General features: G+C 31.8%; 1 protein-coding gene across 1 annotated transcript; it reads right to left on the reverse strand.

The window, feature by feature from the left end:
- Positions 1 to 59: 59 nt before the first annotated feature.
- On the reverse strand, positions 60 to 16646 carry LOC148623914 (uncharacterized). Its single transcript, XM_088566227.1, has 5 exons — positions 16464 to 16646; positions 12607 to 12743; positions 7881 to 7962; positions 6415 to 6592; positions 60 to 3162 (listed from the first exon to the last, which is right to left on the reverse strand). Exons 1-5 carry the CDS (start codon positions 16620 to 16622, stop codon positions 2429 to 2431), a joined length of 1290 nt encoding a protein of 429 aa, XP_088422353.1. The 5' UTR covers positions 16623 to 16646; the 3' UTR covers positions 60 to 2428.
- Between the last annotated feature and the right edge of the window lie 1008 nt (positions 16647 to 17654).

A 17654-nucleotide genomic window follows, 5' to 3' on the forward strand; every position in this document is an offset into this window, starting at 1 on the left:
ATGAGTCTGGTTTGTTGGTTTTTGCTCCTATGACTTGGAAGTTCATGCATGATACCAAATAATGTTAATGAAATTTATTTCATGAAGAAAAAATAATTCATTGATATTAAAGAACAAAAACATAACACCATGGCATTTCTAATCATTTGAAATACAATTTACAAACTTTTAAAATTCTGATTACATATATAAGATTGTTTTCTTACAGTTCATTCTGATGACTTCTGTTGATTATATATGAAATTTGTACAGAAGTGTCAAGGTCAATAAAAGTTTCAGTAACAATTACAGAGAGATATGCAAGAACAAATACATGAATTTAAATAAGGTACAGTGGAAGTACTTATATGTTAGTAGACAATCCCATCAAACAAACAATAAGGTGATTTCCTTTCCATCGGGAACTTTATTTCATGATTTGCCAAACCAAAAAAAAAAAACAGTAAAATTAGTAACCTACAATCAATAATACTTTCACAGTGTTTCAATTAAAAAAGTTAGCTTTTTAATCAACAAGACAACATCTTATTACTCCTCCTTTAACAAAGTATTCTAACTTGACATCACCAGTGCTCTGGTAAAAAAAAATGTTGCCTCTTCGGAATTGCCAACAATATCAATGTGATGAATTCAGTGACAAAAATTTAAATGTTGAAATGCATTAAATAAACCAGTTTGAAATAGGCTTTGCAGGTCAGAAGCCTTGGGGAAGTCTTCATCAACTTAGCTTTGCTACAATATGTAAAGAAAATACCTGAAGAACATAACATGTTGCAGTAACTACCACTTATTCTAATTGCTCACAACCCAGAAGCTACATTTTCCCCTATGCACTTACAAGTATAACAATTTACAAAACATGGATATTTTCATATTAAAGCACTTTAGCATTATGGAAATAAAAAAACAAATTACTCTTCAATCTGAAACAACAAAATATTCCCAGCAAATGATTTCAGATATTGCCAGGAAAAGACATTTATTTTCAAAGCAATAAACTGACATAATTACTAAAAATAAACAAGAGGCTCCCAGGAGCCTGAATCGCTCACATGGTTGAATTTTGCCTTTCAAGGGCTAGAAATTAAACAAGTTGTCCAACAATTTGACTCAAAAAGACTTTGATAGGACTTATCATAAGGATCATTTCAGCAATTGAAAGTTTCTATCTATCAAAGTTTTCAAGATATTGGCTGAAAACTAAAAAAAAAAAAAAAAACGTGTCATTTTTTTCCCATTTCAAGGGCAATAACTTTCACAAGGAGTCATCTGACATCTTTTATGCCTAAAACATTTTGTAGTCTTAATAATAAGGATCATTTCAGCTATTGAAAGAATTTGGCTAAACCTAACAGTTTTGGAGATATATGCGAAAAACTACTGTCTGACCCATATATTCTATTTTTAGTAATGATAGCCATGTTTTTCCGACGAATCAAAAATTCCTACATCAATTACATGCAGGATACCCTTTGGAACATTCTTACTAAGTTTGGTTTCAATTGGTTCAGTAATGTCAGAGGAGAAGATTTTTTAAAGAAATAACATTAAAAATAGCAAAAAATGTTGAAAAAGGGCAATAAATCCGACATGGTTTAACAGATTAAAATAAATTTTAACAGCAGATAGATGGCATCATGCTGAACACTTACGTCAGAATTTGTCTAAACCTAATGGTTTTGGAGATATATGCAAAAAATTACTGTCTGACCCCTATGTTCTATTTTTAGTAATGGTGGCCATGTTTTTCGATTAATCAAAAATCCCCACATAAATTCTATGCAGGATACCCCAAGAAACATTCACACAAGGTTTGGTTCCAATAGGTCAAGTAGTGTCAGAGGAGAAGAGTTTTGAAAAATTGTTAACAATGGATGACGAGATTTACAGACGTTAGTAATGGCAATAGCTCATATGGCTGTTGGCCAGGTGAGCTAAAAAGGGGGGAAATTACCAAATAGAATAGTCTCCAGTAAATTTACTCAATAATCTAATGTGAGTTATTCTCTGTCTACAGATGAATAGTTTGAACAACTTTGTAACATTAACCAACAAAGGATGGAAAAATTTAGTTGTTTAAAGAAATTTGAGAAAATGCATTTTACAATATATCTTAAGGATTGTCAGATTTCTTCAGTCACAATTATTTAAGCATTCACTAAACTTGTGCTGAAAATACTGTCATTTATCTACCTTGATTAGCGAAAACTGTTAAATCCATTCATAATAATGTAAGTAGCTTAATTTTCCAACAACAAACATACATATGATAAGATGATCTATGTGTAACACATGTGAACCATTTCAGCAAAGTCTATTTGAAATTTATGTAGTTGACAGTATAAAGTATGATGGAAGAATCTATGGACTGACAACAAATATTGTGATCACTTAATACCATCCACTACTATAATATAGACTGGTTTCCTTAAACAAGGTCAATGACTGGAACCTCTTCAGGTTCAACATCAATAAAACAACAACTATCATCACCCATCCATACAACATCATCATCTACTTCCTGTAACATCATAACATCATCGTCTATTTCAATGTATCTATACTGCTTTTCCTCGTCACCAATCACTTCTTTTTTAATCTGACAAGGCTCCATAAATTTGCTTTGCTTATGAGATGGTGAGTAACAGCCTAGTTTTTCATCAGATGTAAGATTCATTGTTTCCTTCTTGATACGAACCTGAGATGGAGAGAAGCAGTACATTTTCTGGCTACTTGGGGAAGGATCTGTCATCATTTCATTGAACCTTGAGATGACGGTATCCAAACTTTTATCATTGTTGATTATTTCTTGCTTTACAGCTTTACTTGCAGCACCATCCATGACTGATGATTCAATCTGTTTGTTAATCTCTGTTTCAATCTTTATATTGTCTGTATTTTCTTGGCCACTAGAGGATGTCATATTGTCATTAATATCAGTTCCATGCCTCTGGTTTGATTTGTTGATCTTTCTAGTGGTCTTCTGATCCGAAGCCCTATCAACAATGCCAAGCTCTTCCAATATTACTCTTGGTCTGTAATGTAAGGTAATTTTTCCTAATTTTTTGCTACCAAGTCTGTATCTTTTCATAGTAATCAGTTGGTTGGATGTGTAGAATGCACCATATTCCCTTCCTTCCCTTGTAGACATACCAATTCCACCTTTTCAAAATAAAAAAAATAATTTGTAAACTATTCACACTGTTATCTCTACCAGATATTTTTATCTTATACAGCTACGTATTCAACATATTGACTGTTGTTTTCTTCACAAGAGGCTCTAAGGACCCGGACTCGCTCACCTGGTTCAATTTTTGCCTCTAAGGACAATAACTCTAACAAGGAGTCGTCTATCAATTTTGACTCAAGGAAAACTTTTGTAGGACTTATCATAAGGAACATTTCATCCATTAAAAATTTTCTGTCTATTATAGTTTTTGCCTTTCAAGGACAATAACTCTGTCAAGGAAAACATTGATCCAATGCAGACTTTTGTAGGCCTTATAAGAATCATTTCAGCAATTGAAAGCTTAATTAGTTTCTCTATTTGAACCTAACAGTTTATGAGATATATACCAAAAACTTGACTGTCCCCAATGTTCTTAGTAATGGCAGCCATAATTTTCAACGGATCAAAAATCCCCACATCTATTCTATACAGAATACCCTAAGGAACTTGAGCTAATAATCCCCAAATAACTGATTTGTTATAAATCCAATAGTAAAACTACAATAAAGAGTTTTGGTGAGCACAGCATGATATGACTGCAGCTCTGTTCACTTTGGCAAGTGTGGACACAAAATTAGTTTTTGACACATTTAAGCATGGGACTTGCAGTTCATTGTGGACACAATATAGCACAAAACTTGAAATTTAATTAAAGATGAAAAAAGTTCTGCTTTATTAGTGATAATCAAAGACCATGGGCTTTGGTCCCTCTAACTGAAAAATTGTAAATCTGATAGAAAAATGCAGGCCCAGGATTTCTCGAGGAATCCAATAAAAAGAATTCTAAACCAGACCAAAAATTTAAACCATGACTTTTTGTGGCATGACCCCCTTTGATCCCTTATAACTCAAAAACCATAAGAGATCACTGTCTTAAATATGTAAGGAAAACCCAGGCAGGTATTTTAATAAGGCATCCATTGAGAAAAAAAAATCACATGGCAAAAAGCTAGAGGCTCTTAAGAGCCCAAATCACTCACCTGGTTTAATAAGCTACATTTTATTTTATGTAAAAAGCAGCTGTGTTCATGAAAAAAAATCTCAATGCTAATTTTGTGCATGACACCCTAAGGAAAATCATATCAACTTTCATTGAATTCTGTACTGTAGTTTATGAGAAGTTTTTATCAAAAACAGCACACAAAAACATCCAAGAAGGGCAATAACTCTAACAAAGGTTAACAGTTTTTTCACACAATTGTGACACAATTTAAAATAAAAGGTGCTGTGGGAATATGTTATATAGAATCTGTGAAAGTTTCATTAAATTCCAGTCAACGGTGAAGGAAGAGTAAAGGAAAAGATATGGGAACTCAAATGAGTAATGGAAGGAAGAAAGGAAGGATGGACACCCCTATCACTAAATAACAACTATTTGTAGGCAACTTTGCATGTGGGGGTATAATAAATCTAGACGCTCTAAACACCCTAAATCACTTGTCTGGTTAGATAAGCCACATTCTAATTTTTGTAAAAGCAGCCATGTCTTTTTCTTTGATAAAAATTCCTAATGCTCATACCCAAGGATCAATTGTACTAACTTACAACGAATTATGTCCAGTAGTTTCTGAGGAGAAATTTTTTTAAAATAATGACATTAAAAAAAGCAAAAATATGTAGTAAAAAGGCAACAACAGATTCCCATAAATAGCTTGACCTATGATAGATCTCATTATGCTTAACACTTCCTATGTCAGAATTTAGCTACATCTAACAGTTTTGGAGGTATATGCGAAAAAAAAATGCTGTCTGACCCTGACCCCTTTGTTCTACTTTGAGTATCACCTGAAATGTTTTTCAACGGATTAAAAACCCCCATATAATGTCATTATTTCAAGGAAGAATACCCTTAGAAACATATATACTGAGTTTGGTTCTAATTGGTACAGGTAGTGTCAGAGGAGAAGAGTTTTGAAAAGTTGTTAACAACAATGGTGGATGCCATGTGATGATAATGACTCAAATGGCCCTTTGGCCCAGGTGAGCTTAAAACCTAATGAGCATGCTCACATCCCCAAAATTTAGATTTTATCATCTCAAGTGGAGAAATAATTGAAGCCACTCCTTACTGAAGGAGACTTTAATACTTCGAAAATTCAATCCCCTTGAACGTCAAACTCTCCTATAGTGCTTTGGTATCTTACTTCATTTTAAATTTATTTTGTCCTTTGTGGTATATGAAATAACGAAAATCTTTTATCTAATACATGTAATGCTGCCCTGAAAATGATACTTCAGTACATGTGCATGTCTCCTTGAACATGTGCTTGTATTTTTAATATTATTAGTACTGATCTTTCTAATTAATTTTTTTATCATTTCTCTAATAATCTAAAATTTGTGTGGATTTGGAAAGAGTTTCGGTAGTATTATATCAAAATAATTATAGAGCAATGGTAGAAGAAAAAATTATCAGAAACATCAGACCAAATAAAAAAAATGTGTGTGATTCCTGTCACTTCCTAGAGAAAGACATGGTTGGTAGAGATTTTTTAAAAATTTTATTTAGTTTTTTTATCAATCCATAAGTTGTAGTTGTCATTTTTATAACAGCTAGTTGAAATAGACCAGTTCCAATTTCAATACAAATCTAGCTAGGCTATTGAGTAATTTAAATAACTCTCTAGGTAGAAATCTGCCCTACATTATACCAATGAGTCCTACAGTCCTACTACCACAGAACACCTGTGTGATCTTTTGGACACTGTCTTTTAAATTTGAATAGCTGTCAATTATGATATGAAAATATCTGAAAAGCCAAAAGGAGTTATTTTGATGAAATCTTTTATTTATACCGATGTCAAAATCCCATTTTATGTCAAAAATGTCAAAATCAGTAGAGAAGATTGAAATTAAAACATTTCAGTCTGTAACCTATCATGATACAACCCCACAAAAAATTAGCTTAGATAAAGTATTGAGGACAATTTCCATTTTTGTGCTTGAAAATCAAGACAACTGTTATGGCAGGGCATAAAAATAGAATTCTTTAATCACAATTATTTGTGCAAATTTACATGTTCTCTCATAAGCACAACAACTTAATTTATCCTCAATAATTTAACTGCCATGAACTTTTCATAAATAAGCGGTTTTATATAATATTACCACTTCATATTTAATTAAAGTTCAGGAAGTTATTCACTACCGAGGAATAATTATCATTACATATGTAATAATCCTACCATTCTTAGTGCAGTCATATTTTGTGGCATGGTGGTGCTTTGTGTTATGGGAAAGATTCTTCTGATCTAAAGGGAAAAATTGTTTGTTGTATGTTTGGTAGTACCCATCATCAACTGCCTCCAAGCATTCCAGAGTTATTGTTCCTAGCTCTTCACACCAGATCTTTGAGCTGGTATCCTACAAAGCATGTTATATTAGAACAATCAGAACTAAATTTCATGAGTTTGAATTCATTTCTAGACATTATTTGATACCAGTACATATAAAAAAGCCAGAGAAAAAAAAACCTCAAAATTCTTAGGTCAAGGTCACCAATCTGGCATACAACCCATCGATATCAATTTATCTACCTTATGGTTCGTACTGCACATATCGTAATCCAATTAATTATTTGCAGTTTAAATAAAAAGTAAACACAAGACAGAACTCTATTATTCTTTTTTGTAAACTAAATATACGTCTAAATGCGGCTACATAGTATATGGCATTCAACTAACATATAGCATCAGTTCTGACATTATAAAAATTCACTTTCAAATATATCTTGTAAAATCCTTAAAATAATATCTAACTAAATCTCCCTAATTGAATTCTTTTTATATCTCCCACACTGCACTTGCTACTACAAGTCAAAATCATGAATATGCATGAGCAGTTGGGGTAACTATCATGCTTATCATAAAATGATAAGCCAATCTGAACTGCTTTGATTTCACTAACCAATATTAAGTACACAAATATAACACTACCCACAAGTTGATCATGAAAGACAAATTAAAAGTTACAGCCCAGATATAAATTCACAGAGTATAACCTCTATGGTCATTTTTGGAGTGGAGACAAGAAACTGATGTCAACAAAACTTCTCAAGTACAAGATAAAGTGAGAAAAATTCTGAAATCCAGTGAAAACTAAGCATTAATTAGTACATGGGTACATGCTTTAGGTAGAGACATTTACACTTGATTTTTTTACTTCTTTTGATAAAATCCTCTATTGCCATGGCATGAGCACAAATCCCTACTATATCTGCATGTTAGTATCAAGCAGATGGTTAGAATATTTTACTATTTCAAATTATTTAACCAACTACTTGGTTAAAATAAAACAACTGGAATAAGTGGTGTGTTTCTTCTGCTGCTTAGTATATTTTCATCATTGATAAGATTTTGTAGTACAGTGTATGTTATAGTTTGAATTACTTGGTTAGCTTGTGAACTAATAAGATAATCATTGGTATTGTTTTACAGAGGTGTCTTTTTCATGTACAACTTTTCTTTGATCATTTTTTATTAATACAATCAAATTAGTCTGTTAAATTTCCATACTTTTTATCATAAACTGCAAGTTGTATATATATTTAAATGTACCCGGTATATTATTATCTATAATTTTTGGGTAATTAATAAACCAAATAAAATGTCTGGAACCCTAGCTTTAATCTGTATAAGATTTTGCAACAAACCTTTTGAGATGAAATCTTTGGTAAAGAGAAAAGAAGTTCTTTCACAATTCCATTCCTTGGGTCTTTGACACCAGAAACTCTGCTGCAAAGAGGTAAAATAACATCAACATTGTATAGTGCTGCCGACAGCTAGGGATTTTTCAAACTTTAATGGGCCTAGAGGGTATACAGCTATACCATATGTCAATGTAAAGATAAATCAATATAGTTTTTGAATATCATTCTTTTTTAATTGAAAAGTGGTAGAGTTTTCTGCTATTTTGCATTAATTAGAGGAGGGGTCAAAGATCAATCGACCCCAATACACTTTGATAAGGGATTTAAGTGAAATCGTTCATTGTAGGTAACGGAAAACAAGTAACATGTAAAGATCACATGTATAGAATTTCTTAAATGTAAAAAAGAACTTTTTCCGACAAAAGTTGACTACAAAATCACAGAACAAAAATTCCCATAAAATTGGTTTCATTTTAGTGTATTTTCATTGATTAAGAGATAATAAGACACTGTAGAATATTACAATGTATATCTAAGTATTCTTTACTGAATAACAAATAAAATAAACAGAAAGTTCTTGATTCAATCTGCAACATAGGCTTTGCAAAATGAGTTTGAAGTTGCAAATTTTCACAAATTTAATTATTAATTGTACTAAAATTGTATAACATGGAATCGTTTCCAGACTGTTTTATGAACAGACACACATTAAGTATCAAGTCTACCTTACGTTTTGTTGAAAAGAATTAAGATTTTGAGATTATTTTTGTTTATACAAATATCATACATAATTTTTTTTGTTGCATTTGTCTTTGTATGCTTGGACTTCAAATAATAGAGCAGTAGTAGAAAGTGGTTTGTGCATTGAATTGTGTGTTAGTTCTGTTGTCATATTTTGACAAGGTAGATTGTGCGTTACTTCTGTTGTCATATTTTGACAAGGTAGACATTTACAATGTCACAGTTTAAATTTTCAGGCAGCTAATCATGTCTGTCTGCTTCAAGCAAATAATGAATAAATGAGCCACTTTATGATTCACTCTAATTCTGATTTGTTATATTCTAAATACCAATAAGAATTAAACTGAATATGGGATCACAACTGTAAAAGCATCTTTGCTACCCTAGGGTTACCGTCTTGCCCCCTCCCTTCATGCAATGGGAGGGGCAGGACCGTAACCTTTGCCTAACGAAGATGCTGTAAAATAAAGGAATAGAAAATAAGCCACTCAGAATTTGGAAACTTTTTTTCATCGGTCTATATGAAAGTAAACGCAGATTTTATTTGAAATAATCCATTCTCTTTTTCATCATCATATACTAGATGACTTTGAAGCAATGCCAGAGTTTCCCTCCTTCGTTTAAACCAGAATGACATCATTTATATAAGAACAGATTGACGGGCGCTCAAGGAAAAACATGAAAAGCGTAAAAATTAATATCCTAACAATGAACCTGGTCCAAACACCCAGTTTTTTTTTTTTTTATAAAGCCTGGCTTGCTAGTTAATTCTTTAAATTTATATATGTTATTCTTATGACTATTTTGGTATTTTTGATGCTTTGTCTTGACTATAGATATCCTATTCTTCATTCCAATTTCCTGAAAACAAACATTGATGAGCCCTCAATTATTGAATAACAGAAAAAAATATGTCAAACTTTTATCTATCTGCTTAAAAAGCACTTATAATCTTGATCATGTCAAAAAGAAATTACTTTGGATGATATTCATGCTTATCTGTTGTACCAACAGTTCAGAAACAGAACAGGTTGTCCGGGAACTGATTTTGTATTTTACAATTTTAATAAAATTAGTAGTTAAAATATGTGAAAATTTACAACTTCAAACTCATTTTGCAAAGCCCATGTTGTAGATCTAATCAAGAATGTTGTGTATATTTTATTTTTTATTCGGTAAAGAATATTTAGATATACATTGTAATATTCTACAGTGTCTTATTATCTCTTAATCATTGAAAATGCACTAAAATGCAACCATTTTAAGGGGCAACTTTGTTCTGTGATTTAATAGTCAACTTTTGTCGGAAAAAGTTCTTTTTTACATTTTTGAAGTTGTATACATGTGATCTTTACATGTTATTGGTTTCCCTGTACCTACAATGAACGATTCCACTTAGATTACTATCAAAGTGTATTGGGGTCAATTGATCTTTGACCCCTCCTCTAATTAATGCAAAATAGCAGAAAACTTTACCGTTTTTCACTTTGATAATTAAGATATTCAAAAAACTACATTGATTTATCTTTCCATTGAGATATGATACAGCCGTATATCCTCTAGGCCCATTAAACTCGAAAACTAATGCACCTTTTGATACCTGTCCGCAGCACTAATAGTCAATGTCAATTTTTCAATATTATACACATGTAAGATATCCCTAGTGTTTTACTTGGTATATTTGTATCTCAATGTTATTGAAATGTACATAATAAGCAAATTGTTATTCATCATGGTAAAAATAAAAGTAACAGCAGAAGTTCATTTATAAACACTTGTAAAGGTGTGAAAACAAATTAAGGTTGGAAAAAAGATCAGCACGAAGAATTTTTTTTCACTAAATCTCTTACAAAAATACACTGTTTACACTTTCAACTTACATTTATGTTGTATGAGTCTATAGGGGCAACTATTTGGTTGTACTAGTGTATAATGTAGTTTTGGGGCCAGCTACAGCCTGCCCTGTGGTGTGGGGCTTTCCTTGTTGTTCATTGGAGACCCATGGATGGTCTTCGGCTGACATTTTCATCCAGATGGGGTTGTTGTCTCTCTCACATATTCACCATTCCCTATTCTCATTATACATGTACTAATTGAACTAGACAAAGGGATGCCCCCGCACTCCATTTTAACACAGTTACTGCATAATGTTTGGTTGTCAAAATTCATTTGAGAAGATTGTTGTGCCCGAGAGACTGATTTGATGCCCCCACATGTATTTTCTGACATATATAAAAGTCATTTTATATTTACAAGCTTTAATTCTTTAGAATGGCAACAATTTAATGATCAAAGAAAGAAGTTGAAAATGTCCTGATTTAATAGCATTGGTCTACAGGAACACTAAATCTAATGTTGATCCACTCTTGTGTATAGGATCTTCCACTTAATGTTTATATCCTTCATGATTATTCAATATCATTTACTTTACCTTAAATACTGTAAAAGGAAATATCCAGAATAAACATGTACCCTATTCGCTCATGACTAAGACCAAATATCCATGAAGACGTCAAATATTGATAAAAATCAAAGCCCTGATAATATGCACATCTTCAATCCATATATAATCATTCTGCAGAGTATCAACTTCCAAATTAAATACTGTAAAAGGAGTTATCCAGAATAGACATGTACCCTATTTTCTCAAAACTGGTGACAATATGACTAAGTCCAACTATCCATAAAAATGTAAAATATTGATAGAAATCAAAACCCTGATAATATGCACATTTTCAATCCATATATAATCATTCTGCTAAATATAAACTTAGTACCCTAAATACTGTAGGAGTTAAACAGAATAACTATATATCCTGAACAAGACGGATGGATGGACAGGGGTAAAACAATATGACCCCCCAACTGAACGTTGCGGACATGCAAATGGAAATATTAAATTGCACGCTTACTTTCGTTAGCTTTCTGTGGCAAATACAATAAAACTTATTACAAAAATATAGTTCTCTTAAAGGATACATGTATATGTGTTTTATAAATCACATTATTTTTTCCATAGACCTATCATCTTTCCAGAAAAATGTATACTTTTTACATTTGAACACTTTTATTCAAATTTTTGATTAAACAGTACAATTAAGTCAATCCTAGGCTACACTGTACATCTACATGTATGTTTAAGGCTAGAAACCACTAATTCCACTTCCCATAGACTTCAATGCTAATTTCACAATATTCAATGGCTTCTCTGGACTATACCTTAACCTTAACATACAGAAGACTATATATCAGCATGATTCTTCATGTGTCAGCCCACAATCCTACGAATGGCATATGGGACCAGTGAAGGGTCCATAAATAGCATGGGAAATGCCAGTGATTTGACAAGATAAGATATGGTATATTTAGAAATCATCACGGAAATTAGGCTTTACAGTGCAAAAAATAAAGCACTAATAAAATATGCTTAAATGTTTTTCCTTTCGGAAATAGTTTTAATTCTGGAAATAAAACAAGAACTTTTTATACAGCCCTATGAGGAACAGGAGGTAATTTCTGTGTAGGACTATTTTTGCATACATTCCAAACAATCATTGGTTGAATTGGTGGCATGTAACCAAAATTAATAAAAAAAAAAATATATGGCCAATTAACAAAATCACTTGACTGATGTGTGTAATACCAAGTAATATACTTAGTCAACCAGTAAGCCATGGACATCAACTGAACTGTGGTGCATGCAACACTGAACTAATAAGACTTGCATTTTTAAGTTATTTCTTAAAATAAATGCCAACATTTCATTAGAAAGTCATTGAAATCATATTGTAAGTCCCATGCTAAGATACATAACCCTATATAATGGTCTTACTGCTATTATTTAAGGCTCAGTGCACTAAAACCAGTATCAGATAGACCACCAAGAGAATTGCAGTATATTCATGTACATGTATAAGCCTCTGAAAGTTTATAAACTAAAGATTTTTATCATATAAATATAGAAATAATTCAAGATATCATAACTTACAACTTCTGTTTTTTGTTGTTTGGTGCAAATGGTTTCATCCATATCTGTTGGCCATCAACACAAAGTTTCAGATAACATGGAAATTTCAGTGCATTGGTGAAAGTACCTCTTACTTCAAATGGTGTCACTGGGTATTGCTAAAGTTTAAAAAAAAAACAGCGTTGTTTACATCTTGTAAACCATTATCTAGAAGCTCCCTCTGAAAGTGAAAACATTATTTTGGGCTTCAAACAGCATTTGATAATAAAATTTCAAACTAAGTGCAAAAAAAAATCACCAGGCTCTTTATTCTACATTAGTGCTTCTGGTAGCAATTGAGCATAACTTACTCAGTGAATTGAATCACAATGTGCTCTGTGGCATTGTCAAGGAAGATGGGCATTATGGTACTAATAAAGTGTGACAATAGGGCACATTAGGTTGAAGGGCTTAAGTCAAGTCTTTTCTCAATGTTAAACCGCATAAACAAATTCCATTCATCAAAACAAGTATATTTAACTTTCAGAACTTTAGAAAGTTTTCCTTTTCTTACCTCCTAGCTAAAATCAAGAAATGTTATGACCATCATTTTCCACCTTCCCAATGTTTTTATATATATTAATAATAACTGGCAGAAAGTCATTTTATTTTTAAAAGTGTAATTAGCAAGCAAACTTGAAGTAGCCCTTTATGTCCATTGCTAAGAACATACCTGTATGTGTCCATTGCTAAGAACATACCTGTATGTGTCCATTGTTAAGAACGTACCTGTTTATGTCCATTGCATTGTTAGCATAGTCAAAATTGTTCGTTTTAAATTTTTTTTTGTAAATGTTTTATTTCTCCCTGAAATTCTGTAAATGACGCAATCAGTTTTTTTCTCAAACATTTTGAAAAAGAACCCTGTATAGGGCATTACTTTCAGATTCAAACTGTGTGTTCTGAAATCCAAAAAGTAGTTTAAGTTGTAATCAAAAAAAGTGAACACGATGAAGAATTGTGATAATCTATTATAATGTAAATCACATATATATAATGTTGATACTGTTACATACATGTAATACTGTATTATGACTAAATATCATATAACATGTTCTGAACATTATGAAAATTCACTTTAAATATTATTCGTGTATCTTATAAAACCCTCTTGTAAAGTTCCCATTATATTTTCGAACTAAGTCCCCCCTAAATTTTATATCAAGTCTGTTTATATCTCCCAGACTACACATGCTTCTATATTTCAAAATAATGAATATGCATGAGCAGTTGGGGGTTGTAGCATAACTACCATGCTTATCATAAAATGATAAGCCAATCTGGACTGATTTGCTTCCACCATGAAAGTATAATATCTAGAAGTCTAGTTATTCTACTTCCATGATTCCACTTAATCGCATACCTGTTAATTGCATGGAAACTCAAAGAACAAAAACATATCCCATTTTATCCATGTAAAAAATTCCTCTTAATTGCATAACAGAAGACCAAAAATTTGAAAATTCCTCTTAGTTGCATAAATATTCTTCAAAATTCACTCAAAAATGTACCTTAATAGGTAAAACAACAAAATATTGTGAGTGAAATACCTCAGTTTTCTTACAAACTTTGTTTTTAAAAACAATATTTTCTCTTCCTTTTCATAAGACACTATGGCAAGAATCTAATTAGACATGGCAAAAGAATGTCCCACAAAGACATTAAAAATATTAGGTACTTTCCCTTGAGATGATCATTTCTGTATTCCTGTTAATTGCATGTATTTATCTGACAAATAGGTTATGTGATTAACAAGAATCCACTGTATAACACTACATTAGCACAATAACTATTATGGCCTAAGGATTTACATGCCCGCTAAAAAATATCAAAGTAGATCCTTGACAGTAAAAGCTGATATTCACAACAGCAAATAAAAAAGCTAATGCTGACCAGATATTTGTATATATACCAGTTATAAATGCATCACTGGTACTAACTCTAGTTCCAGTGGCAGTGGTACAAGTGATCAGAATACTATAGGCCAAAAGTGATTCAAAATTAATGCGTAAATATCAATTTCAAGACACATGTAAATGGAAACCACACAATGTGATACCCCCAGACTTCACATGGACACAAAAGTTCAGCCAAAACACTCTAAGTAAGGACTACCTTAGAGACTACCCAAATGATGTTCTATTAAAATATTTATTACATGTATTTTGGAATGTTAAGGTCTGAAAATTGCAAGAAATGTGCAGAAGTCATATATGCATTTAAACTGTACATATAACAAAAATACTGGACTTTGATTTTGGGTATGGGGATTTCTGGCTACATGTTTTAGACCTTTTGAAAACAGAAAATCAAATAAAAATCAATTTTCTTATAAAAAAAAAAATAGAAATAATTGATTCTAGCCTAGCCATCATGTCATTTTGAACATATGTACCAACGAACAGCTGGAAATATCATGTTATAATAAAGAAGTTGACAAAATTGCATTTGGGTAAGGGGTACATGTATGTGTTAAACATTATTGACCCTACCCAAATATAATGATCAGACATTGACAATTTAGAAGTTTCATCAGTGATCAGCATCAATTTTATCAATAGAGTAACTACATGTAATTTATATATGGTTAGGTTAACATGTACATATTGGTGTTACATCAGGACGGTAGAGCTAGAGGATAGTTTTCATAAAGTGCACCTATGAAATTATAAATTGTTTTATCAACAAGATGCAAGACCTCCTTGTACCTGATGCTTCATTTTAAAATCTAGATTGAATAAATGCACTATGAGAAGACACTAAAAGGTCCAAATTGTCCATTAGTACAAGTGCACATAAATGTAAATGCACGAGGTTAAAAATTTAAGAATTTTTATATAAAATTAGAAACAATATCAACATAAAGTTTTGAACAACACACAGTTCATGTATGACAGACGAGACCAAGGGTCAGGAAATTTTGATAGCCCATGCCGGACATTTTATCAAACTTCAGCTGACGTTTTTGTCAGTCTTTTACATGCTCAGATTGAAAATAAACTTAAAAAAAACGTTTGTATGTAGTTCTTTAAGATAAATATTGGAATTGTGTTATTTCATCACATACTCTGTCTTTTACAAAGTATCAGAGCGAGTGAACGTGTTCGGTTTAAACCACACATGGACATTCTAAAATGTAAACAAAACATTGTATCTCTCGAACTTTTTCATCACATAGGCAAACAGCCGAGTGATAAAAAAATGTTGATTATTTATAAAAGAAAATCGCGAACACATTTTGTATATTGATTTAAATGGTCTGTTGACTTGTGTGTTAAAACGATTCAATCAAGGAATTAATAATTACAAACTACATGTACGACTGTTACAGTTCCATGTGCTTTCGTTACTTGTGAAAGATCAGCAGGAAAATGATGGACTTGTTTTTTTTTCATAATAAATAAATGTATGAAGATTCTCCGAGTTACTTCAATTCATTCATATAGGCAATGGGGCTGCATATGTACCGTTAATTCAATTATGCAATCAACTAATCAGTTACAGGTAAATCACAGTCACAGGTGGCTGCACATCAGCTAAAACTGACACACACCTGTCAATTAATTTCTAATAAACAATTAGGAGACTGGTAGACATAATGTTTATACACCAATAAAACCACGCAGACTGTAATTTATAAGGTTTCACAATTTTTTATGTCCGATATCGGAAAATTGTCGTCGGTTATTTGCAAAATTTGTCGGTCAATGACCGGCAGTTTTGACCGTTTCCGGATCCATGGACGAGACATATCTCTGTGAAAACAGTTTATTTTTGTTGTTGTTATTTTATTATTAGTAATATATATTTTGTTTGGTTTTTCACCGTTATGAAATCACCTGTTTGTATCCTTCGTCATCAAAATCTTCAATGATGTACGATGAACTGCTATGTAGGTTAGCTTCTATGTATGTTTTATCATCTTTGCAATACTCTTTAAGGGGTTCATCTCCAACATATACAGAAAGCGTGAAAGCCAAGGTGGACAGCTGTGACATGGTTTCAAATTGTAGCGGGATAGTTATCGTTCTTGACAAGGGTGTCATTAAAACCAGAAACAAAGTTATACGAAACATTGTGGAACGAAAGTATGAAAATTTTGTAGTCGACCAATGGCCATCAGTGGAGGCTTATGGAAGAGCAAGGAGTCATTTGTAACGTCCTTAAAATAACTCTTCCTGTATGGCTATGGTTATCGGTTGCAAAATGTAAAGATTTTCATTTGAATGTAATATTTTCTATTCAATTGGTGTATGTTTTTTTTATTTGTATTTTGTCATTTAATTGGTGTAATTTTTCGTTTGAATACAAAATTTTTCATTCAGTTGTTTTTTTTTCATTTGAATACAGTATTTTTCATTCAACTGCAGTTATTTTGTATTTAAATGGAATATTTTTCATGCAATTGGTATAATTTTGTATTTGAATGCAATATTTTTTGCATTCAGTCGATATTTATTTTATTTCGATGCAAAATTTTGTCGTTTAATTGTTTTGTCTTTGCAATAATGGCATGATGGGACTTCTATGGCGTCGTGAGGTCATTCAAATGAAAAATTATACCAATAAAAATAAAGGAATGCATATCAAGAAGTCATTGGTTTTGATTGATCTTGTTCTCTTCTTCATTTGAGCGTTATTATGAGTGTAGCAAGCATTAAAGTTGGATCTTCCTCCGAAGTGGAATTATATGATTTTTCTAAATTTCAGCATTAACAGAACAAAAAAATTGCATATAGACTGGAGATCCTTGGTAATGTCCATCTATACGGTTTGGCACATTGTCCAACTAAATTAAGGCGTAAAAAGGAGCACATTTAATTTTATTCATACATTGTGTGTGTGTTTTTTTTTTTTTTTTTTTTTTTATCCTTTTTATGTGGTTATCATTTTCTTGTGTTTAGTCTTGTATTTTGCTTTCGCCACTCCACAACTACTATTAATTTAATGTTTGATGGTGTGTGTGTATGGTTTTTTTTTTTTTTTTTTTTTGCGAAGAAGTACCCTATATCACTCTCAAGCGAATTTGC

This window comes from Perna viridis, chromosome 2 (assembly GCF_037379345.1).
Source record: "Perna viridis isolate PV_CMFRI_1.1 ecotype Kerala chromosome 2, ASM3737934v1, whole genome shotgun sequence".
In the NCBI taxonomy this organism is placed as follows: domain Eukaryota; kingdom Metazoa; phylum Mollusca; class Bivalvia; order Mytilida; family Mytilidae; genus Perna; species Perna viridis.

What these genes read in the sequence shown, in the direction of transcription:
- LOC148623914 (XM_088566227.1), bottom strand. Translation starts at nt 16,622, where the DNA reads ATGTCACAGCTGTCCACCTTGGCTTTCACGCTTTCTGTATATGTTGGA. An exon ending in AACAACAAAAAACAGAAGTT is followed by an intron (nt 7,963 to 12,606) that starts GTAAGTTATGAT and finishes ACCTCTTTGCAG; the next exon opens with CAGAGTTTCTGGTGTCAAAG. An exon ending in ATATGACTGCACTAAGAATG is followed by an intron (nt 3,163 to 6,414) that starts GTAGGATTATTA and finishes TATTTTGAAAAG; the next exon opens with GTGGAATTGGTATGTCTACA.